At 42.4% G+C, this 26,853-nt stretch overlaps 1 protein-coding gene across 11 annotated transcripts in view; it reads left to right on the top strand.

Moving 5' to 3' along the window:
• The window catches only part of unc-13, a 1,383,522-nt gene that overhangs the window by 390,967 nt on the left and 965,702 nt on the right, over window positions 1-26,853 (top strand). For all 11 annotated transcript variants that reach the window (XM_070092069.1, XM_070092068.1, XM_070092067.1 and 8 more), the window contains exons 4-5: window positions 24,487-24,604; window positions 25,587-25,710. In XM_070092069.1, the coding sequence (XP_069948170.1) occupies window positions 24,487-24,604; window positions 25,587-25,710 (242 nt within the window). The remainder of the gene's footprint in view (window positions 1-24,486; window positions 24,605-25,586; window positions 25,711-26,853) is intronic.

Genomic DNA, 26,853 nt, shown 5'->3' with positions numbered 1-26,853 from the left:
CAGGGCGTGTTTTAAAGGGTATCACCTGTGGAATAAACTGATCAAACATTTATAGTCTTGCTGGCAAATGGAGAGAGACGGTAAGCACAGCAAATTTATTCTGACGAAGGTTTCACTCTGTGAGGCTTCTGACGGAGCGAAACTTCGTCAGAATAAACATAATTTACTCTCCGTTCTCAGCCTGTGTACCATGTAAACACGGGAAAAACGAGCCGTCTGTTGCTAGTACTGAAAGTAGCGCAAGACTAGATGTAGAAGTAAACAACGTCTGTTGCTAGTACTGAAAGTAGCGCAAGACTGGATGTAGAGGCAAACAACGTCTGTTGCTAGTACTGAAAGTAGCGCAAGACTGGATGTAGAGGCAAACAACGTCTGTTGCTAGTACTGAAAGTAGCGCAAGACTGGATGTAGAAGTAAACAACGTCTGTTGCTAGTACTGAAAGTAGCGCAAGACTGGATGTAGAGGTAAACAACGTCTGTTGCTAGTACTGAAAGTAGCGCAAGACTGGATGTAGAGGCAAACAACGTCTGTTGCTAGTACTGAAAGTAGCGCAAGACTGGATGTAGAGGCAAACAACGTCTGTTGCTAGTACTGAAAGTAGCGCAAGACTGGATGTAGAGGCAAACAACGTCTGTTGCTAGTACTGAAAGTAGCGCAAGACTGGATGTAGAGGCAAACAACGTCTGTTGCTAGTACTGAAAGTAGCGCAAGACTGGATGTAGAGGCAAACAACGTCTGTTGCTAGTACTGAAAGTAGCGCAAGACTGGATGTAGAGGCAAACAACGTCTGTTGCTAGTACTGAAAGTAGCGCAAGACTGGATGTAGAGGTAAACAACGTCTGTTGCTAGTACTGAAAGTAGCGCAAGACTGGATGTAGAGGTAAACAACGTCTGTTGCTAGTACTGAAAGTAGCGCAAGACTGGATGTAGAGGCAAACAACGTCTGTTGCTAGTACTGAAAGTAGCGCAAGACTTGATGTAGAGGCAAACAACGTAGCACTTGTGCCAGTACACTGTATGCAGTGCATGGTAATATGCTTAATACAAGGAACAAACTTATGTTAAGACAACGTTTCGCTTTAATAATAATAGTTATAATAATAGTAATAATATTTATTTCTACAAGTACATGTTACAACTCATGCAGACCATAGCTGACCGTCAGTGACATACTATATAGAAAGCCCCTGATTATGAAGAGCATTTCTGGCAAGTCGTATTAATTTGTCCCCCAGGATGCGACCTGCACCAGTCTGTTAACACCCAGGTACGTATTTACTGCTAGGTGAACAGTGACAGCAGGTGTCTTAAGGAAACATGCCCTAATGTTTTCATTCGTACCGGCGATCGAACCATGGACCTTTTGGTTGCACTCTCGTAAGTGAAGGGATAGGAAAGCTGTAATCTCTGGGGTTAAGAGCCCTGAACCATCACGGAGGGATTTACCTTATAGTAGAGATAGAATGGTTGCGCGGTAGATCACTTGACTAGTCTCTGTTTACAGTGAAGACGATCATTGAGGTGGTACGAGGTATGTTGGGTTGGCCAGAGAGTTAGTTGTCTACATGGTGTTTTAGTGTGGCGGTGGTATTAGTGGTGGTAGTAGTGGTGGTAGATGTACCAAGAAAGCTTCTGTATAAGTTGTACCATGTACTTGCAGAAATAAAGATTATTATTATTATTATTATTATGATTATTATTATTATTATTATTATTATTATTATTATTATTATTATTATTATTCTGGGGCTGTGGGTTGAGACAGTGGTCTCTCTCCCTCTGTCTCCTCTCCTCTCCTCTCCTCTCTTCTCTCCTCACATGCTTTTCCCCTCTCCCTCGTCTTCTCCATTGCCCCTCTTATCCCCCTCCTCTTATCCCGTCCCCCTCTTATCCTGTTGCCACCTCTCCGCCTGGCAGTAATCAGTGCATGACAGCTGTTACTAAATCTCTCTCTCTCTCTCTCTCTCTCTCTCTCTCTCTCTCTCTCTCTCTCTCTCTCGTGTTGCTTCACCTAACTATATAAATAATGGAAAGCAACACTTAACAACTTGACGAACAAGACACTTGTGCAACACTATTTTCCATAATAAAGAATACATGTGTGTTGCGCCAGTGTTTTAGTTATTATTCTTTTATTGTCTCGTTCCTTCCTTCCTTCTATCTACACTGTTGACACTGCCGCTACTCTCATCACTGCCGCTACTGCTGCTACCGCCTCCACTCTTTCCCCCTCCTCCTCTCTCCTCCTTCACTTCCCCCCCTCCCCCTCTCTCCTCTCCCAGCAGAATCCCAGTTGCATTCCCCCCTCTTTCACTTCCTCTCCCCCCCCTGACCCACAGTTGGCATAGCGCTTCCTGATACTAAAAATAGCCCAGCACTGGTGTTTCTCTCTCTCTCTCTGACATAGCTGCCGCAGTCTACGTTGTCTCTGGTCTTGTAGAACCGCTTGTATTCATTTTTAAGGGGAGTTGGTTGAAGTTAGTTGTTTTGATAGTGGTGGTTTTGGTAGTGATGGTGGTTGTTTTGATAGTGGTAGTGCTAGTTGTGGTTTTTGGTATATATTATAGAAGATTTTGTGTGTGTACTTGTCTGATGTTGTTAGTCAGACGAGGAACTTAAAGTGGAAGTGCCGAGAGAGAGAGAGAGAGAGAGAGAGAGAGAGAGAGGCAGGGAGGAAGGGAGAGAGGGGAGGTAGAGAGGGAGGTGGGAGTGAGGAAGGAAGGGAGTAGTAATGGTGGGCACAGGAAACAAGGGACCAGGGAGGAATGGGGTTATAAAACGATGTTGGTACTGATTGTTGGCAAAGAAAGTGGAAGCAGGTGAATAAAGATAAGAAGAGTGGAAGAGAAATACAGAGAAGAATAGTGTAAGAGGAATAAGGAGATGAAAATTAGAAACAGCAGACAGGTGGAAGAAAATCGCTGCTGCTGTTTACTTAAAAAAAATCTTTTGTTATTTTATTAATAACTTCAAAATCTTTCCCGATACATATTTATGAAGCGCATATATTATATATTTAGGATGCTTGTATATCATTATAACACGTAAAAAAAATCCTCATCTAACCCACAAATTGGAAATTCAGTGGTAAGTGAGTAGTGTTTCGGGGCTGTGTGAGACCATTGTCACTCTCATTCACCCTCCTCTTTCTTTTAGCTACATGTAGCTGGACGTTATTTCCGTCCTTCTTGAGACCATTATCAATAACCTTCACGTTGCTCTTCTTCTTCTTCTTCTTCTTCTTCTTCTTCTTCTTCTTCTTCTTCTTCTTCTTCTTCTTCTTCTTCTTCTTCTTCTTCTTGCTACCAGTACGTAAATATAAGGCATACGAGACGCTGATCTAAAACGTGAATGTGTAAAAAATCCTCCTCTACTTTCTGTTTGTCCACTGACTTATAGTTCACCTCGTTGCTCTGATTGGCACCTCTTTATACCTCCTAACTACATTAAAAAAAACAGTACATTGGCTTCAGAAGGTCACAACTAACCCACAATACCATAACTGGAAAAGTTCACAACTAACCCACACTTCAATAACTGAGGCATTGCGCTGCTAACCCAAGATACCATATCCGGAACAATTCACAACTAACCCACAAATCGAAACTAACTCTTAGACGACGAATGGAAACGTTGTCTAAATATATTTATAAAAAAAATGTGGTGTAGTTGTGAATTCCTCGTATATTTGTTGATATTTTTCTCACGAAACACGTATGTTTCCTAATGCACTGAAGTCACAAACGAGTGAATAAACGTAAGCAATGAATCACTTGGGACACCCATCGTTGAGAAAATCTGCTGAAGACTGTTCGACGGTGCCTCGGGTAAGGAAGGACGAAGTTCGCGTCCTAGCGGTGAAGGCACCACATGCTGGGCTTTTTCCCTTGACTCTCTAATAGATGTATTTTGGTTGCTGTTCATTCCGAAAAAGGTATTCCCGAACGGTATACCCCTTGCAAGTGAATGGAATAGTGTAGTGTTTACCTGGAGTTTACCTGGAGAGAGTTCCGGGGGTCAACGCCCCGTGTGTGTCACAGGTTTGTAATGAACTTGAAACTTTGAAGCTGCCTTAGACGAAATTATTTTACCAGTATCTAAATCACCATTCCTCCTCGGGCACTCGCCTCGACCCTCAGTTCATTTACATTGATGTCACTTTTCGCCTAGCTGCGGCCAGACTCGCTAAACACGGGAGTATCTGCAGCAGTAAGGCGTCACCTAATCAATTCGGGCTCCAAGGTCTCGTCTGTCATACGTCAGGAGGGAAGTATGCTAGACACGAAGAGATCAGTTATATCATCAAGCGAAGTCTCCCCACAGTTCGTTGCCCTCAGTGACTGAGAGAGTAATCAGATGAGCAGGATTGTATCTGTGCATCAACAATGGCCGACACCTTCCTGCGACACTGAAGCTGGAGAGGTTGGTGCCGCCAGTTTCAGGGAGACCCAGAAGATCAACAATGTTGTAAGTTCGTTTCAGCTTGATCGCACCCTCTCAAAGGTTTCTTGATGTTAGTGAGGGGCTCTTGATCTAAGGAATTGGACCAGTGCTCCAATTTCTGTAATCAAGCCTGAGTGCCTTCCACTCCCCAAGGCACTGTATGATCCCATATGAGTTTGAAAGTAATTAGAAAGTATTTAGAAGCAGGTACTCATATATACAGTTACACAAATTATCATACACAGTAACATGTGTGTAAATTACCCACCAAGATTGAAAAAAAGTCATGCAAACCGACTTATTTCCATTGGGGTTCACCATGAATGTAACAGTAATAATAAATATCAGTAGGATCGTAGACCCTTGGAGCGCTGGCGAAGAGTTAAGTGACAAACAGACTCAGTGTTGCAAGCCAGTAAGGAAACTCCTGCAGCATCCTGGGCACTCGACCCACTGCCAGGGAGATGGAAAAAGCCTTTGATATATAGGATTTGTGTTCTCACGCATATAAACATTGCAGTGTGTGCAGGTTTGAATCTTGTTGCAGACTGAGATATAATGTTCGTAAATATATATATATATATATATATATAATGTCGTGCCGAATAGGTAAAACTGGTCAGTTAGCAAGAACTCATTTAAAATTAAGTCCTTTCTAAAATTGTCTCTTATACGTTTAAAGATATACATTTTTATCGTCAGGTTCAGAATGATTTTTGCGAAATTATTGTATTCGCAGGAGCAGGCGAAATATACTGGCTGCCTTGGATCAAAGTCTAGCGCAAGCTGGACTCCAAGGTATTGGTCCAGTGTGGGTACATTGGTAAAGCACTGCGTACCTTGTTCCAAGGTTCGTAGGTTCGAGTCTCCTTCAGCCAGAGATCAGTGTTTGTGTATATTTCGCCTGCTCTTGCGAATTCCTTGTATATATATATAAAGGGTAATATAGCTGCAGTGTTTGATAAAGATATTCAATTAGGCTGGGCTGTGAGGACATAAAAAATCAACATTAAAAGAATAAACACGAGACTTAGCTGCCTCAGCCAGCAAGCTTCCGTGTTCCAGTATTTTTACACGGTGATATAACGCAGGGTAAGCAGACACTCTTTATAAAAAGTTGACGCTGATATTTTTTATTTATTTTTTTTGTTTTTACTTCTTTTTTGGTTTGCTTTTGTCTCTCTCTTTCTCTCTCTCTCTCTTTCTTTCTTTCTTTCTCTTTCTCTTTCTTTCTCTTTCTCTCTCTCTCTCTCTCTCTCTCTCTCTCTCTCTCTCTCTCTCTCTCTCTCTCTCTCTCTCTCTCTCTCTCTCTCTCTCTCTCTCTCTCTCTCTCTCTCTCTCTCTCTCTCTCTCTCTCTCTCTCCCTCACCCTCTCCCTCCCTCCCTCCCTCTCTCCCTCTCTCCCTCTCTCCCTCTCTCCCTCTCTCCCTCACCCTCACCCTCTCCCTCCCTCCTTAAAACACGACAGTTTTAAAGCGAAATATTGGTGTAGCTGATGAACTCAGATGTAAACAAGAGGAAGTAATCAGAAAGCTTATTACAAGCTTCTTGCTTCCTTGCTTTACTTACGGCAAGAGTAAACACACACACACACACACACACACACACACACACACACACACACACACACACACACACACACACACACACACACACACACACACACACACACACAGGGCAGGCCCAGCAGCTGGAGCTACAGTTTTCCACCCTCCCAGATATGTGAGTACTGCTAGTGTGTGTGTCGCATTTACCACGTGGATTAATAATAATAATATTGATAATATAAATAGTAATATGGTAATAATCATCATCATCATCACTAACAACACTACTACTACCGGTCTCTCTCGTACGTATTTAATGGATGGTTCTCTCTCACGCTTTCATTATCCTCTCCTTTTCTCCCATAAAAAAAAAATTGCCCTGCGTACAGCTTTTTAAAGCTCTGCACATAGCTTATCCAGTGACTTGATGCAGCTCTGTACAAAGCTTATCCAGTGACTTGATACAGCTCTGTACAAAGCTTACCCAGTGACTTGATACAGCTCTGCACAAAGCTTACCCAGTGACTTGATACAGCTCTGTACGAAGCTTACCCAGTGACTTGATACAGCTCTGTACAAAGCTTACCCAGTGACTTGATACAGCTCTGTACAAAGCTTACCCAGTGACTTGATACAGCTCTTCACAAAGCTTACCTAGTGACTTGATACAGCTCTTCACAAAGCTTACCCAGTAACTTGATACAGCTCTGCACAAAGCTTACCCAGTGACTTGATACAGCTCTGTACAAAGCTTATCCAGTGACTTGATACAGCTCTGTACGAAGCTTACCCAGTGACTTGATACAGCTCTGTACGAAGCTTACCCAGCGACTTGATACAGCTCTGCACAAAGCTTACCCAGTGACTTGATACAGCTCTGCACAAAGCTTACCCAGTGACTTGATACAGCTCTGCACAAAGCTTACCCAGTGACTTGATACAGCTCTTCACAAAGCTTACCCAGTGACTTGATACAGCTCTGCACAAAGCTTACCCAGTGACTTGATACAGCTCTTCACAAAGCTTTCCCAGTGACTCGCTGAAACTCGATACAGGTTGAAATTTTACGACCTTCGTGAAAAATTTGTGGCGTCTCTCCTTTAGCATTGTGGGTCGAGCGTTCAGCGGAGCCAAGCTAACGATACTTGCATTTCCATTTCTGAGGGGTGATGAATGTGACATGACTCGGGCCTCTCGCGACGTCATTCATCAGACGCGCATGAGTCGTGGGGTTGTCATCACCGCCAGAGACGTTATTCTTTTACTCTTATTCTATTCGCCTGTTTTATTTTTTTTTTTTTTACTTTTATTACCGTTTCACGTGGGTGTGTTGAAATATTTTTTTTTCTCTCTCTCTCTGGTTTCATATTTATTTTATTGAATTTCTTTCTTCTCTTTTTGAATTTCTTTATTTTCTTGTTTTCGTTTTTGTGTGAAAGGTTGAGTTTACAAACTCTGAGGAGGAGAGAGAGAGAGAGAGGGGGGGAGGAGGGGGGGGGTTATTCTACCTCACTTCATTCACAGGCTGAGAAATGATACCTTACCTCAGGTCACTTAGAAGCTAAGCGATGTTATCATACCTCTACTACTGCTGATAATAATAATAATTAATAATAATTCCCCACAGGGAAGTGGAATAGAATTGTTCCTCCGTAAGCTATGCGTGTCGTAAGAGGGACTAGCAACCCCTTATCCTGTATACATTACTAAAGTTTAAAAGAGAAACTTTTGTTGTTCTTTTTATGCCACCCTGCCTCGGTGGGATACGGCCGGTTTGTTGAAAGAATAATAACAATATTACTACTACTACTACTACTAATAATAATAATAATAATAATAAACTATACTTACCTGCCTACTTTATCAGCCTTTTTCAACGATGCTTCTGATTAGCCCATTCCACCAGCGTTCTTTAACCCCTTTTCAGTTTTACCACCATCCTCCTCTTTATTATCCTCCTCTTTATTATCCTCCTCTTTATTATACTCATGTTTGTTCATAGAAGTTCGTTCTCTTTCATTCCTTAAAATTTCTTTCGCTTCCCTCTGTGGTAGTTTAACCTTATCCCGGAATCTTCCTGGGTAAAGTTAAACTACCGTATTTTACCTTTCTTACCTTACTTCCGGTGACCGGAGGGCGGGGAAGGTGGGGAGAGAGCCTTCGGCTGTTCTACCCTTGCCTCCGTTAACTAGATAACGCTAAATCACGGAACGAGTGGGATATGAACCCGTGGCAGGGGAGTCCTGAGACTCCCAGGCCGTCGCCAGTATATTTTTAATTGGATACGTTTCGCTCCTGGGACTTTGGTCACTCCAAGTGTGAAGTGTGCAAGGACCCTGGATCAAGGTCTTTCAAAAAATAATATCATGGTGATTGCATTTCGTGCCTTTTTCCAACAACCTGTCGGTATCAAATACTATTTTTTCCTAACTGGATGACAGAAGATGGTTAGTTCTCCATCGAGATAGTCCTTCTCTGCAGACAGCAGCGTATAGACTGGAAAAATTTTCCTCTATCTTCCTTTCCCATGTCTCTTTCTAGCCCTCTCTTTTCTTTCTGTGAGAGCTTGCCTGGTCCACTTCACCTCGCTTGCTTTCGTTTAGCCTAACTTTCTGCTGCTTACTCTGGCTTCTTAGCTGAAAGGCCTGTTGGGCCGGCTTCTGTTGACCTGCTCCTGGTCTTGTGATTTTTTTTTTTTTTTTTTGTATGTGTGTGTGTGAGGGGGATGATGAGAAGCGGTTGGAAGGTTGAAAGTAACCAAATATAGGGGTAGGCATAGGGAGAAAGGAAGGCAGTGTAAACAAAGTGGAAAGGGGTAGGACAGTATGAAAAGGATGGAGTGAACTTGCAAGGAAGAGGAGAGGGAGGGGACACAAACAGGGGTGAGAGAGAGAGAGAGAGAGAGAGAGAGGAGGGAGGAGGCTAGAAGTTATGGAGAAGTGAAGACAAGAGAAGGAGTTTGAATAAGAGGCAGAAAGGGATCACAAGCAGGAAGGAAGAGGGAACCAGGTGGGACACAAGGAGGGAGGAAGAGGGGGGGAGGCCCTCACAAGCATGAGAAGTGAGAGAGTAAGAAGGGGGGGAAGGAGAAGAGAAAGTGGTCAGTGTGACGAGGTGTGAAAGTTTTACGAGGGATCAATACCTGACAGCCGACTTGTAAACACAATCACCTGGACCTCACCTGACACCCTGCCAGCCCCACCTGGTGCCTGCTCTCTCTCTCACCTGACACCCTGCCAGCCCCACCTGGTGCCTGCTCTCTCTCTCACCTGACACCCTGCCAGCCCCACCTGGTGCCTGCTCTCTCTCTCACCTGACACCCTGCAAGCCCCACCTGGTGCCTACTCTCTCACCTGACACCCTGCCAGCCCCACCTGGTGCCTGCTCTCTCTCTCTCTCTCACCTGACACCCTGCCAGCCCCACCTGGTGCCTGCTCTCTCTCTCTCACCTGACACCCTGCCAGCCCCACCTGGTGCCTGCTCTCTCTCTCTCTCTGACTCCCTGCTCTCCCTCTCCTGGTCCTGCTCTCTCTCTCACACACACACCTAACACCCTGCCAGCCTCACCTGGTGCCTGCTCTCTCTCACCTGACACCCTGCCAGCCCCACCTGGTGCCTGCTCTCTCTCTCACCTGACACCCTGCCAGCCCTACCTGGTGCCTGCTCTCTCTCTCACCTGACACCCTGCCAGCCCCACCTGGTGCCTGCTCTCTCTCTCACCTGACACCCTGCCAGCCCCACCTGGTGCCTGCTCTTTCTCACCTGACACCCTGCCAGCCCCACCTGGTGCCTGCTCTCTCTCTCACCTGACACCCTGCCAGCCCCACCTGGTGCCTGCTCTCTCTCTCTCACCTGACACCCTGCCAGCCCTACCTGGTGCCTGCTCTCTCTCTCACCTGACACACTGCCAGCCCCACCTGGTGCCTGCCCTCTCTCACCTGACACCCTGCCAGCCCCACCTGGTGCCTGCTCTCTCTCACCTGACACCCTGCCAGCCCCACCTGGTGCCTGCTCTCTCTCTCTCTCACCTGACACCCTGCCAGCCCCACCTGGTGCCTGCTCTTTCTCACCTGACACCCTGCCAGCCTCACCTGGTGCCTGCTCTCTCTCTCACCTGACACCCTGCCAGCCCCACCTGGTGCCTGCTTTCTCACCTGACACCCTGCCAGCCCTACCTGGTGCTTGCTCTCTCTCACATGACACCCTGCCAGCCCCACCTGGTGCCAGCTCTCTCTCTCTCACTCTCTCTCTCTCTCACCAAACACCCTGCCAGCCCCACCTGGTGCCGGCTCTCTCTCTCACCTGGCACCCTGCCAGCCCCACCTGGTGCCTGCTTTCTCACCTGACACCCTGCCAGCCCTACCTGGTGCTTGCTCTCTCTCACATGACACCCTGCCAGCCCCACCTGGTGCCAGCTCTCTCTCACCTGACACCCTGCCAGCCCCACCTGGTGCCTGCTCTCTCTCTCTCTCACCTGACACCCTGCCAGCCCCACCTGGTGCCTGCTCTCTCTCTCTGTCTCACCTGACACCCTGCCAGCCCCACCTGGTGCCTGCTCTCTCTCTCTGTCTCACCTGACACCCTGCCAGCCCCACCTGGTGCCAGCTCTCTCTCACCTGACACCCTGCCAGCCCCACCTGGTGCCTGCTCTCTCTCTCACCTGACACCCTGCCAGCCCCACCTGGTGCCTGCTCTCTCTCTCTGTCTCACCTGACACCCTGCCAGCCCCACCTGGTGCCTGCTCTCTCTCTCTCTCACCTGACACCCTGCCAGCCCCACCTGGTGCCTGCTCTCTCTCTCTCACCTGACACCCTGCCAGCCCCACCTGGTGCCTGCTCTCTCTCTCTGTCTCACCTGACACCCTGCCAGCCCCACCTGGTGCCTGCTCTCTCTCTCTGTCTCACCTGACACCCTGCCAGCCCCACCTGGTGCCTGCTCTCTCTCTCTCTCTCTCTCTCTCTCTTTACACAGGGTTTTACGCAGGTTAAGGTTTCTAACTTGACAATATATCTCTTATTTACAATCTCTCTCTCTCTCAGATGACTTAGAGACAAAAAGAAAATACTTGATACGTAGAAATTAAATAGATGAAACAACTTTGTCGGCTGAAGGGAAGAATATTATATTCACTGAAGCGCTAAACCCACAGGAATCATACAACTCCTGGAGAAAGGGGGGCCAAAGCAATTGGAACTTACCTGAGGACGCGGAGGACAGCTATAATCCCCTTGGATCAAGAACCCTTATGTGGCATCCAGCCGCTTGACCTTTTATTGGGGCAGAGGAAACATGATAATGACGTAGAAGATATGATATGAGTCGAGTTTTTCAGCAGTGGTGTGTGTGTGTACTCTCCTAATTGTACTCACCTAATTGTAGTTGCAGGGGTCGATTCATAGCTGTGTGTGTGCGTTTCATTTTCGTTCTCAAATTATTTCCGAAATTACACGAGCGAATTTCCTTGAACGCGACATTAAAACTCCTTAAGAGGAGACTCAGATCTGATCAGATTTACTGTGGTCTCACTTGCATGCTTAATTAAGATAATTAGCTAAATTAAAGCTGAGATGTGGGACGGGATCCTCTGGGGTTAGTCCAGACTACAAAGACCGTTAAATCTGATCATTTCGTGAGTGTAATGATTGATAATGACATCGCTGTCATCTAACCTCATAATCAGTGTCAGATGCTAGCAGCTACAGCAATCTTACCAGCACTGATGGGAGTCTTACCAATACTAATCGACATCTTACCAGCACTAAGTCATCTTACCAGCACTACCAGTCTTATTAGAAGCACTAATGGGAGTCTTACCAGTACTAATTGACATCTTACCAGCACTAAAAATCATCTTAGCAGCACAGTAATGTTACCACCACTAGCAACAATTATACCAGCACAGTACTAAGACCACTGGACTACGATGGTCTGTAAACCTTTGATAAGAGTGACCGTCATACATCCGTCATCTGATGTTCCACCCCGAGATACTTAACACACCCTCCCCCCCCCCCTTTTTTTTTAACCAATTCTCTTTTTTCGTTTCTTTTTTTTCACTTTTTTTCTATAAAGCGTGGTGTCGCAGAACAAGTATCGTGTTGAAAGAAACATAACATCATTGTTGTCTGCTGTCGTTAGTTCTTCAAAGGAGATCAAACGAAAAATGCTTCTTTAGCATTGAATTTTTCCTTCCTTTGAGCTGCAGGTCTTTGATGCTGTCGGCAACACAGAACAATACGCGTTTGTTGCATTAAAAGGTAAAAAGCAATGATTTTTCCCTAATGTTTCATCAGATTTAATAAAATTCTTTATTTCTAAAAATTCCTGATTATATATTTTATATATATATATATATATATATATATATATATATATATATATATATATATATATATATATATATATGTATATATATATATGTATATATATATTGTGTGTGTGTGTAACTTGATATTTTGGCTTAAATAGCAACGCTCTTCTTGCCGAATAAGACGAGCGAAAATTTGTGTATGCAATAATTTCGCAAAAGTTATTCTGAACCTAACGAAAAAAATATATTTAGTTGTGTTTGTTTATTAGTAAATTATTGTAAACTTTTTTTTTTCCAACAAGTCGGCCGTCTCCCACCAAGGCAGGGTGACCCTAAAAGAAAGAAAATACTTTCATCATTCAACACTTTCACCTCACTCACATATAATCACTGTTTCTGCAGAGGTGCTCAGAACACAACAGTTTAGAAGCATATACGTATAAAGAGACACAACATATCCCTCCAAACTGCTAATATCCCGAACCCCTCCTTTAGAGTGCAGGCATTGTACTTCCCATTTCCAGGACTCAAGTCCGGCTATATAAAAATAACCGGTTTCCCTGAATCCCTTCACTAAATATTACCCTGCTCACACTCCAACAGATCGTCAGGTCCCAAATATCATTCGTCTCCATTCACTCCTATCGAACACGCTCACGCACGCCTGCTGGAAGTCCAAGCCCCTCGCCCACAAAACCTCCCTTACCCCTTCCTTCCAACCTTTTCGAGGACGACCCCTACCCCACCTTCCTTCTCCTACAGATTTAAATGCTCTCCATGTCATTCTACTTTGACCCATTCTCTCTAAATAACCAAACCACTTCAACAACCCCTCTTCGTCCCTCTGACTAATACTTTTATTAACTCCACACCTTCTAATTTCCACACTCTGATTTTTCTGCATAATATTTACACCACACATTGCCCTTAGACAGGACATCTCCACTGCCTCCAACCGCCTCCTTGCTGCTGCATTCACAACCCAAGCTTCACACCCATATAAGAGTGTTGGTACTACTATACTTTCATACATTCCCTTCTTTGCCTCCATAGATAATGTTTTTTGTCTCCACATGTACCTCAACGCACCACTCACCTTTTTTCCCTCATCAATTCTGTGATTAACCTCATCCTTCATAAATCCATCCGCCGACACGTCAACTCCCAAGTATCTGAAAACATTCACTTTTTCCATACTCGCTCCCCCTTACAATTTGATATCCAATTTTTCTTTATCTAAATCATTTGATACCCTCATCACCTTACTCTTTTCTGTGTTCACTTTCAACTTTCTACCTTTACACACTCCCAAACTCGTCCACTAAACTTAACAGTTTTCCTTTAGAATCATCAGCAAAAAGCAACTGTGTCAATTCCCATTTTGTATTTAATTCCCCATAATTTAATCCCACCCCTCTCCCGAACATTTACTTCTTTTACAACCCCATCTATAAATATATTAAACAACCATGGTGACATTACACATCCCTGTCTAAGACCTACTTTTACCGGGAAGTATTCTCCCTCTCTTCTACACACCCTAACCTGAGCCTCACTATCCTCATAAAAACTCTTTATAGCATTTAGTAACTTACCACCTATTCCATATACTCGCAACATCTTCCAAATTAAATTGCGCTTGATGTAATAAAGTTAGGTAAGATTTCTAAGGGTCTTTTGGTACAAAATTATTAATTTTTACATTAACATAAATGAAAAAAATATATCTTTGAACATATAAGACACACACACACACACACACACACACACACACACACACACACACACACATACACACATATATATACACACACACACACACACACACACACACACACACACACACACACACACACACATACACACACACACACACACACACACACACACACACACACACACACACACACACACACACACACACACACACACACACAGAAGACCACAGACAGAGTATAGGCTAGGTGGCCAAAGACTGCAAACCTCACTCAAGGAGAAAGATCTTGGGGTGAGTATAACACCGAGCATGTCTCCGGAAGCACACATCAATCAGATAACTGCTGCAGCATATGGGCGCCTGGCAAACCTGAGAACAGCATTCCGATACCTTAGTAAGGAATCATTCAAGACACTGTACACCGTGTATGTCAGGCCCATACTGGAGTATGCAGCACCTGTTTGGAACCCGCACTTGATAAAGCACGTCAAGAAACTAGAGAAAGTACAAAGGTTTGCGACAAGGTTAGTTCCAGAGCTAAGGGGAATGTCCTATGAAGAAAGATTAAGGGAAATCGGCCTGACGACACTGGAGGACAGGAGGGTCAGGGGAGACATGATAACGACATATAAAATACTGCGTGGAATAGACAAGGTGGACAAAGACAGGATGTTCCAGGGAGGGGACACAGAAACAAGAGGCCACAATTGGAAGTTGAAGACACAAATGAGTCAGATATTAGGAAGTATTTCTTCAGTCATAGAGTTGTAAGGCAGTGGAATAGCCTAGAAAATGACGTAGTGGAGGCAGGAACCATACACAGTTTTAAGACGAGGTTTGATAAAGCTCATGGAGCGGGGAGAGAGAGGGCCCAGTAGCAACCGGTGAAGAGGCGGGGCCAGGAGCTAAGACTCGACCCCTGCAACCACAAATAGGTGAGTACACACACACACACACACACACACACACACACACACACACACACACACACACACACACACACACACACACACAGAAACAAGAGGCCACAATTGGAAGTTGAAGACACAAATGAGTCAGAGAGATAGTAGGAAGTATTTCTTCAGTCATAGAGTTGTAAGGCAGTGGAATAGCCTAGAAAATGACGTAGTGGAGGCAGGAACCATACACAAGTTTTAAGACGAGGTTTGATAAAGCTCATGGAGCGGGGAGAGAGAGGGCCTAGTAGCAACCGGTGAAGAGGCGGGGCCAGGAGCTAGGACTCGACCCCTGCAACCACAAATAGGTGAGTACAAATAGGTGAGTACACACACACACACACACACACACACACACACACACACACACACAAGCAGAGGCGCTATGTGTACCCCTAACAACAGTATTCAATACATCTATCGACACAGGGAGATTGCCTGAGGCATGGAAGACAGCAAATGTAGTCCCAATCTTTAGAAAAGGAGACAGACATGAGGCACTAAACTACAGACCAGTGTCACTGACATGTATAGTATGCAAAGTCATGGAGAGGATTATCAGGAGAAGAGTGATGGAACACCTAGAATGGCATGATCTCATCAACAGCAGCCAACATGGTTTCAGGGACGGGAAATCCTGTGTCACAAACTTACTGGAGTTCTATGACATGGTGACAGCAGTAAGACAAGAGAAAGAGGGGTGGGTGGATTGCATTTTCTTGGACTGCAAGAAGGCGTTTGACACAGTTCCACACAAGAGATTAGTGCAAAAACTGGAGGACCAAGCAGGGATAACAGGGAAGGCACTACAGTGGATCAGGGAATACTTGTCAGGAAGACAGCAGCGAGTCATGGCACGTGGCGAGGTGTCAGAGTGGGCACCTGTGACCAGCGGGGTCCCACAGTGGTCAGTCCTAGGACCAGTGCTGTTTCTGGTATTTGTGAACGACATGACTGAAGGAATAGACTCCGAAATGTCCCTGTTTGCAGATGACGTGAAGTTGATGAGAAGAATTCTTTCGATCGAAGACCAGGCAGAACTACAAAGGGATCTGGACAGGCTGCAGACATGGTCCAGCAATTGGCTCCTGGAGTTCAACCCCTCCAAGTGCAAAGCCATGAAGATTGGGGAAGGGCAAAGAAGACCACAGACGGAATACAGTCTAGGGGGCCAAAGACTACAAACCTCACTCAAGGAAAAAGATCTTGGGGTGAGTATAACACCAGGCACATCTCCTGAAGCACACATCAACCAAATAACTGCTGCAGCATATGGGCGCCTAGCAAACCTCAGAACAGCATTCCGACATCTTAATAAGGAATCGTTCAGGACCCTGTACACCGTGTACGTTAGGCCCATATTGGAGTATGCGGCACCAGTTTGGAACCCACACCTAGCCAAGCACGTAAAGAAACTAGAGAAAGTGCAAAGGTTTGCAACAAGACTAGTCCCAGAGCTAAGAGGTATGTCCTACGAGGAGACGTTAAGGGAAATCAACCTGACGACACAGGAGGACAGGAGAGATAGGGGAGACATGTTAACGACATACAAAATACTGAGAGGAATTGACAAGGTGGACAAAGACAGGATGTTCCAGAGATAGGACGCATCAACAAGGGGACACAGTTGGAAGTTGACGACACAGGGATGTTAGGAAGTATTTCTTCAGCCACAGAGTAGTCAGGAAGTGGATTAGTTTGGGAAGCGATGTAGTGGAGGCAGGATCCATACATAGCTTTAAGCAGAGGTATGATAAAGCTCATGGTTCAAGGAACTTGGACTCGACCCCTGCAACGTCAACTAGGTGAGTACACATAACGGGCGGAGGTTTCTCAAGGTTCATGTTGGTATGGGCTTGACAATTTTTATTCATTTATAAAGAACTGCTGCTTGATATTGCGTGCACTTGGATAATGATGAGTTCATTTATACTCTCATTCACTAGTGTGGTGGGATTTATACACTCACATTCACTAGTGTAGTGGGATTTATACACTCACATTCACTAGTGTAGTGGGATTTATACACTCACATTCACTAGTGTATGGGATTTATACACTCACATTCACTAGTATAGTGGGATTTATACACTCACATTCACTAGTGTAGTGGGATTTATACACTCACATTCACTAGTATTTTATACACTCACATTCACTAGTGTAGTGGGATTTATACACTCACATTCACTACTGTAGTGGGATTTATACACTCACATTCACTAGTGTAGTGGGATTTATACACTCACATTCACTAGTGTAGTGGGATTTATACACTCACATTCACTAGTGTAGTGGGATTTATACACTCACATTCACTAGTATAGTGGGATTTATACACTCACATTCACTAGTGTAGTGGGATTTATACACTCACATTCACTAGTGTAGTGGGATTTATACACTCACATTCACTAGTGTAGTGGGATTTATACACTCACATTCACTAGTGTAGTGGGATTTATACACTCACATTCACTAGTATAGTGGGATTTATACTCACATTCACTAGTGTAGTGGGATTTATACACTCACATTCACTAGTGTAGTGGGATTTATACACTCACATTCACTAGTATAGTGGGATTTATACACTAGTATAGTGGGATTTATACTCACATTCACTAGTGTAGTGGGATTTATACACTCACATTCACTAGTGTAGTGGGATTTATACACTCACATTCACTAGTGTAGTGGGATTTATACACTCACATTCACTAGTATAGTGGGATTTATACACTCACATTCACTAGTATAGTGGGATTTATACTCACATTCACTAGTATAGTGGGATTTATACTCACATTCACTAGTGTAGTGGGATTTATACACTCACATTCACTAGTATAGTGGGATTTATACTCACATTCACTAGTATAGTGGGATTTATACTCACATTCACTAGTGTAGTGGGATTTATACACTCACATTCACTAGTGTAGTGGGATTTATACACTCACATTCACTAGTATAGTGGGATTTATACACTCACATTCACTAGTATAGTGGGATTTATACTCACATTCACTAGTGTAGTGGGATTTATACACTCACATTCACTAGTATAGTGGGATTTATACTCACATTCACTAGTGTAGTGGGATTTATACACTCACATTCACTAGTATAGTGGGATTTATACTCACATTCACTAGTGTAGTGGGATTTATTTGTGGAAACTGGAATTAAAACTTTGTCATATTGTTTGTTTCTGAATAAAATTTTGGACATGTTTTAGTAACCAGAGGGAGAGAGAGAGAGAGAGAGAGAGCGTGAGAGAGAGAGCGTGAGAGAGCGTGAGAGAGAGAGCGTGAGAGAGAGAGAGAGAGAGCGTGAGAGAGAGAGAGCGTGAGAGAGAGAGAGCGAGAGAGAGAGAGAGCGAGAGAGAGAGAGAGAGAGAGAGAGAGAGAGAGAGAGAGAGAGAGAGAGATAATACACTTTCTAACACTCGCAATATATCACAAACACCTAATTTTAAATTCATTGTTTTTGAAACGTTGTTTAGCTAACTAAAACTAATGAATATGACTCTTGGCTAAAATAAAAGCGAGTCGCATCTCTCTCTCTCTCTCTCTCTCTCTCTCTCTCTCTCTCCTTCCTTGTCAGTCCTTCCTTCTCTCCCCTCTTCTTTTCCTTCTCTTCCTCTTATCTCCCTTCCTTACCTCTCTCCTTCCCAACAAAAACACGTTGCAAACTAGTATGGATGAATATTGTCATTTAGTGGTTTAAAAGCCTATCTGTCCTATTCAGATTATTATAATTATTATATTTTTATTATTAATATATGAATATAAATCACATTGTCATAAAGACAGACAAGGAGACTGACATAGACATACTCACCTGATGCAATAACATCACAGTAAACAGGTGATATCACAGTATTTAAAACAATCACTGTCAAAAATTGGTGATATCCAAGCGATTTCGTGATTTCTCACATTATCAAGGAGCTGTAAGAATAATGGAACACCTGAAGGTTTATAAGGCCGAGATAACACCTCACGGTCAATATCTGACACCACACCCGTCACTTTATGGCGACGTGGGTGAGATGGTCAAGGACCTGTCGAACATAGCTTAAACTCTTCCTAGATTTTACTAATTATATATGAATCTGATTTGTATAATACTAAACCAATATTCATATTAAAATCAAAATTATTTTGAAGCTTGATTCAGTTAGATTTGTCTCAACCATTGACCTACTTAATCCGACTTTCTCGGCTTTTTGAAAATCAGTTGGATGGTTAAGATCTCTCACATGAATGACCAGAGCATTTAGATTCTTGTCCATGTCTAATGCTATATTTATGTTGTTGTAATCTTATTTCAAGACTTTTTCCCCAGTTTGACCGCAATAAACTATCACATTTTTACAGGGAATTTTGTAGACACAGCCATCGGCATTTTTTGGAGATTTTTTAAGCAGATTTTTTTTACTGTATCAAGATTTTTAAATATAACTTTAAATACTCATAAACACGGACAAACGAACTGATAACAGACGCATTCACATATACACACAGACTGACAGACACACCCCGTCTTACACACACAGACACACTTGTGCACAGACAGACTAGCAGGCAAGCAGAGTCAGGGGGAGAGAGAACACCAAACAAGTGGAAAATCTGGGCAGATAACTCCGGTAATTGATTCAATATTGACCAAATATATTTTTCCTAAAAGAACAACAAAGATCCACCGCCCGCAGAACCGCATTTATTCCACCCACTTAAACATTCAGTCAGTCGTGTTTAACTCTCTCTCTCTCTCTCTCTCTCTCTCTCTCTCTCTCTCTCTCTCTCTCTCTCTCTCTCTCTCTCTCTCTCTCTCTCTCTCTCTCTTTTACAGTGTTTTACAAAGCTAGGGTTCCTGGCTTTTATTTGCATGCTAAGAGCAATAGCTCATTTTAAAACCTTTTTTTGCTTAAGAGATATACAGATAGGGAACAGGATGAAGTTGGACCTATCTGTGGGTACCAGCGATTTCATTTCGTCAGCTGACTTTATTTCGTTGATGTCATTATGCTGTACGAACATGTTCCAGACTCGAATCATCCTAGGAATAAATAATGTCAAATGGAGTGATATTCTGAAGAAGTCTCTCTTTCTCCAATACGATAACTTGAGAAAGCTCCCTATGCTTGGCTTCATGTTTGCAACACCCACTTGTCTTAGTTTTATTGAACAAACCGGGATATTGGTTTCCGTGCTGTAACTTGAGAGTGCCTCTTCTGATTACCCAGACTGTTGGTGTTAGTCACTCGCAGTCTAACGTATGCACAGCAGCCCAACTAATCAGAAACTGACTCAAACGACGTTTACTACCTACAAGAATTGCAGCAACACTCCTTCCCTCTCCCTACCTTCCTCAGCGCTCTCTCTCTCTCTCTCTCTCTCTCTCTCTCTCTATCACTCTGCCTTCTTACAAGAATAACAATGATACTCAAGGTTCTTTCTTGAAGACAGCCAGTTGGCACTGCCGTTACGCACGAAGGGAAAAAAATAGAGTACCATATATATAGTCCTCGCAGGTTGTCTTATTTCTGTCATCGTGTGGGTCTGGGATTGCATTGTGTGCTCATAACACTTCCCCTATCACTCTTTATTATCTTTACTAGTCCGTGGTTCGATCCCCCGTACAGGTGGAAACATCGGGGACGTGTTTCCTTAAGCACCTGCTATCCCTGTTCATCTATCAGTAAAGTAGGTACCTGGGTGTTAGCTGACTGGTGTGTGTTGCATCCTAAGGGACCAAATTAACTTAATTTGCCTGAAATACTCAACATAACCAGGGATATTTTATATAGTATTTTATTAATGTCGGCTACGATCTGTATAAGATGCATCATGTGCTTGTATAAATAAAAAATATTATTATTATTATTATTATTATTATTATTATTATTATTATTATTATTATCAATAAGTTCGCCTCCTTTACATCCTCAGTGTTTCACTCCTTGGCTACCCTCACCCTCAAAAAATTCAATTTCACATCTCTCCATTTTTATTTTGGGGTTCTGTTGAATGTGGGTTACCCATACGGCCAGTATGTGTAGGAATACACAATACATTAATGAATTAATGGTAAGCAAACGTATAAAGTATTTCCAGCAAAGAGTGTTGTTGGTAAGATAGACGAAGACTGGATAACAAGGAAGATGAATGGAGCGTTTCTCACAAGATTGCCGGAATTACTTGTGTTAAACTGTGCAATTTTCACCATTAATCATCATGTTCGGTGCGAGCGTGCAACAAGTTAGTCTGAGGCTGCTATTGCTGCTGCTACAAGGCTGTAACCACTCACTAGTACTACTACTAGTGTTAAACTGAGGTTGTTGCTACTGCTACGAGGCTGTAACTGTAACCACTCTCTAGTACAACCGTTAGTGGTGGACCGAGGCTGTTGCTGCTGCAAGACTGTAACTCACTAGTGCTAGACTGAGGCTGCTGTTGCAAGAATGTAACAGTAACCACTCACAAATACTCACACTAGTACTAGACTGAGGCTGCTGTTGCAAGAATGTAACAGTAACCACTCACAAATACTCACACTAGTACTAGACTGAGGCTGCTGTTGCAAGACTTTTTTTTTTAATCTTTATTTCCACAAGTTCATGTGCAAGGTATACAGACTGTAGCAGACGCAAGTGACGTACTTGATAGGAAGACCCTGGTTATGCGGAGCATTTCTGGCAAATTATGTCACTTTTGTCCCCAGGATGCGACCCACACCAGTCGACTAACACTCAGGTACCTACTTTACTACTAGTGAACACGGACAGCAGGTGTCTTAAGGAAACACGTTCTGTTTCCACCCGTACCGGGGATCGAACCATGGACCTCCGTGTGTGAGCTGAGTGCTCTAGCAATGTTTCAGGCAGTTGATGTTTCAGGTGCTCATTGTTTTATACTTTGTTTCAGGGGAAGGTTCAGATAGGTTTCGGGCAGTTTTATTTACGAAATCGTGAAATTTGCTTCCATGTGATGACTTGCGAATGCTTCCCTGTACGTTGTACATGTACTTGTAGAAATAAAAATTATTATTATTATTGGCTTCAAAAGTTCTTTACTGATATTTAACCGCATTGGAAACTAACGCCGCACTGTGCGTTGAAGTAGATGGTGCTGGGCTTGCAGAATACGGGGATATTCATCCTTCACAGGCTACGGCCTGAGTGAAATGGAATTCCTGCTATTGTTGCAAATTGTGATGGGTTATTGAGGTGCTGCCATTTACCCTGAAATGTGTGTGCTCACTTATTTGTTGTTGCAGGGGTCGATTCACAACTCTTGTGTGTGTGTATTCACTTAATTGTGGTTGCAGGGGTCGAGACTCAGCTCCTGACCCCGTCTCTTCACTGAGTGCTACTAGGTCCTCTCTCTCTCTCTGCTCCATGAGATTTATCATACCTCATCTTCAAGCTATGTATGGTTCCTGCCTCCACTACCTCACTTGCTAGGCTATTCCACTTCCTGACTACTCCATGACTGAAGAAATACTTCCTAACATCCCTTTGACTCATCTAGGCCTTCAACTTCCAAGAGTGACCCCTCGTTTCTGTGTCCCCTCTCTGGAACATCCTGTGTGTGTACTCAACTCTTGTGTGTACTTAACTGTGTGTGGTTTCAAGGGTCGAATCGCAGCTCCTGTGTGTGTGTGTGTGTGTGTGTGTGTGTGTGTGTATTCACCTATTTGTTGTTGCATGGGTCTAGTCACAGCTCCTGTGCATGTGTGTACTAAACCACATGTTTCAAGAGTCGAGTCACAGCTCGTGTGTGTGTATGTGTGTACTCACCTATTTATGGTTGCAGGGGTTGAGTCACAGCTCCTGGCCCTAAGTCTGTGTGTGTGAGACACCACAAGGGTATCAAGTGGTGAACTATAGTTCTTGGGCTTTCCTATCTGCTCTCTTAAAAAGCATTATCAGTCTTGGTCACAAGTGCTATTAATGAGTGTATTGACTCACCTGAGTGACTCGGGGCCAGGAGCTGTGAATCGACACCTGCAACCACAAATAGGCTAGTACATAATTGTGAGATTCAGGTAGATTGGAAACAAAAATAAGCGTGTCATCAAGAAACAGTAAATAATTTGCCAGACGAGGGAGAGGGAGAGGAGGAGGAAGATAAGGAATAGAGGGGGGACGGAAGAGACTAAAGAAGTGGAGAAAAAATATTCAAGATCAAAAAGGAAGTTGGAAGAGAGAATAGCTTGGGAATGGAAAGTGTGAGAGAGAGAGAGAGAGAGAGAGAGAGGGAGAGAGAGTAATTATTAGATAATTGTCCAAATTACTTAATTACTTTTGCACACTTCCCTTCTTCCCACTCAGTGAGTCATAAAGCAACACTTACTCTCTACTTACCAGTTTATACTCTATTATTGTTATTCAGATGAGAGAGAATATTACATACAAGTTTTTTCCGACAGTTATTTCAGATGGTTGAAATTTGCCACTATATTTGGCTATATATATATATATATATATATATATATATATATATATATATATATATATATATATATATATATATATATATATATATATATATATATATATTATATATATATATATATATTTGGGGTCCACCTCTGGTGTAAATTGTGGGACCCATAGCCTCGGAGAAGTGGATAAAAAGGCTTCAAGGAAGAATATTTGGATTTCTTCCTGAAGCCGTTTGAATATTCCACTTCCCCTACCACCCCATCTTTTGATATATATATATTTTTTACTAATAGGAATATTTTATTACATAATATGGTACAGAAGATTTGAGATACATTGTTGATATAAAGGTGGCATATACGGTACATGTTGTTACGTGTGTATCACCGATTATAAGGCGAAAATCTCATCTAGCTCCTCAGAGCTGGGGCATATATATATATATATATATATATATATATATATATATATATATATATATATATATATTGCACAGGGAAGGCCTGTCTTTAATGGCGTAGAGACCTGCGTTTGTTAATTTTTAAATGGAAATATATTGTTCATTGAAAAATGTAGCAGAAATGTGTGTTGTGTGATTTAATGTGGAAGGGAACGGAGTACTTCTTGTTAGGAAAATGTTAATTGATTCTCGTATGTGTGAATTGCTAGATAATTGTCTCTCACGTTATTTCTCTGAGGATTTTAAAACAAAACTGCTGTAATGCGTTATATGTGAAATTAATCGTCATTAACCAGATTCAATTATTTAAATGGTTGAGCAAAGTTTTTTAAACTGGTTTCTGTGATCATTTATCAAACTGAAAATTAAACGTTACAAATGTATTTGAATTGTGCTATTGATTTGCGATGCGTCACTAAAGGCTAAGTTTCGGTCCTAGATGGACCGAAACGTTGTCTGGATTCTCTTTCCCAGTTTACTGTGTGTTAGCTGTGAATTGTGGCTACTCAATGTACGGTAATTTTTCTTTTTTGTGAATTGTTACAGCGACATTAAGGTGACTTGTCTCTCATGCATAACTGTGTTTATTTACAGCGAGACCAACAGACTGGACACGGGCTTGCTGGTGGAGGTGTGGAACAAGGGCCTTATTTGGGACAAGGCTTTGGGCTACCTTTGGCTACCTCTCACCAATATCCAGTACTCCAATGAGGTGAGAGAGAGAGAGAAATATTTTTGTTAGTGAGTTTGGGTTTGAAAAAAGAATTTCCTGGTATAGGCCAATAGGCTTGTTGCAGTGTTCCTCTTTTTTAAGTTCTTGAGAGAGAGAAAGAGAGAAAGAAAACCTTTATTTTATTGTACTTTTTGGCGAAATTATTCAAATAAACTTGCTTGTAGATATATATGCTAGGGAAAGAAACAGATTAGCAGAAACACTGGAAATTTTGTGTCATGTTATTTTAAACACTTGAAAAATAATATTAAAGTCAGTACTGATAATGACAAGTGTAACAAGAGAGTCATACTGTATTAAAACAAACATTAGTGAAAAGTATTCAGTATGATGTTAACTGTTATGTTAGCAGGAGAGCGTTGTAGGGTGAGGTAACGCCTCGCACATCATCATGGTAACAACATAACACAAAAATAGAACAACTTTAATTAAGTAGAAGTACACATCAGTACAGTTATCATACATGGTGTAAATTACCTAGGATACCGAAAAAAAGTGTGAATTTTCATTTGGGTCCTTGAATTTTCATTGGGTTGTGTGTAAGCAAGTAAGTTTATTTAGGTACGGGTACATAATACAATTATCATACATAATGTAAATTGCCTAGGATACCCAAAAAAAAAGTCAGTGACATATTTCCATTGGGGTCCTTGAATTTCCATTCGGGTGTGCGTAAGTTTTAGGTACAGGTACACATAAATACAGTTACACAAATTATCATACATAGTAACATATGCATAACAACCACTGTGAAAAAAATAGTGAACTTCTAAGCGCTCTCGTGATTTTCCACAGTATTATCACAGATCCTTGATTTGAGAAATCACGAAAGCGCTTGGAAGTTCACTATTTTTTTCCCACAGTGGTTATTTTGCATGTTACTATGTATGACGATTTGTGTAACTATATTTATGTGTACTTGTACCTAAATAAACTTACTAACTATTTGTAATGTCCGCAGGAGGGGGAGGGCCGGTGGTACGACCTGGATGCTGAGAGAGTGATGGAAAATGGAGAGGTAAAGGGCACTGCAAATCCTACTGGAGACTCGCTGCTGCTCGAGTGCCGCTTCGAGTTACCATGGGGTATGTATTCGTGTCAAAATAAATTTTTTTATAGGTATAATTTTAGCCTATTAGTGCCCTGTCCAAGCCTATTAGTGCCCTGTCCATTGCATGAAGGTCATTACGATTGCAAATTAACCTGTACACTAATGTTAAGAATTCATTTATTTCTAAGACAGATTAAAGTAAGCTCTGTTGAGTATATACACAATAGGGATTAATGTAAGCTCTATTGAGTATGTACATTGAGGGATATAACACCTAGGTGTTGTTGTTGGGGTTTATAGGGCCATTGACAGCAAACACCTAGGTGAGTTAGGTGAGTACCTCTGTTGCGTCTCTTAAAAACAAAATGGAGCTGAGAAGTGAATGAATTCTATGGATTGAAAATCAAACAATACATTATAATTATTATTATTATTATTTTATATAGTAATATAAGGCATTTTATAAATGCAGTACTGTCTTATTAATTAATATGGTAATTATGTAGTATTAGCAACGGTTTCATAGGGTATATTATATTAAATACAAATACGTACGTAATATCAAGCCACTTTACTAAAGTATTAAATATCTGCAATAAATTTTATATATCACACTGAATCTCCATAGCTAGTTAATAAAATATTATTTTGTGGATTCGTAATTAAATGATTTCTTTGAATTATCCGGTATATTATTTTGTCAAATATTATTTCACGTGTTTTTCTTTTCATATTTTGTTTTGTTTAGAGCTTATGGTTATATATTTTACTTGAGACTAGTCACGAGGGAGCATTCACCAAATTCAACTTCAGTAACAAAAACATAAAGTGGGACCAAGTAAACCAAGTCCTAACCGATATAAGCTGGGAAGATATACTAAGCAACACAGACCCCAACGTATGCCTAGAACAGATTAACTTGGTGGCACTCGATGTATGCACAAGGCTTATTCCTCTAAGAAAAAGGAGGAGTAGATGTAAAATAGAAAGAGACAGGCGCTCCCTTTACAGGCGACGGAAAAGAATAACAGAGAGGCTAAAAGAGGTCAATATATCTGAAATGCGTAGGGAGACACTGGTCAGAGAAATAGCAAGCATCGAACTCAAGCTAAAGGAATCTTATAGGAGTCGGGAATCGCGGGAGGAACTAAAAACCATAAATGAAATCGAAAGAACC

This window comes from Cherax quadricarinatus, chromosome 38 (assembly GCF_038502225.1).
Source record: "Cherax quadricarinatus isolate ZL_2023a chromosome 38, ASM3850222v1, whole genome shotgun sequence".
NCBI lineage: Eukaryota > Metazoa > Arthropoda > Malacostraca > Decapoda > Parastacidae > Cherax > Cherax quadricarinatus.
The sequence above is the reverse complement of the archived record's forward strand: the minus strand, read 5'-3'. Positions and strand labels throughout refer to the sequence as shown.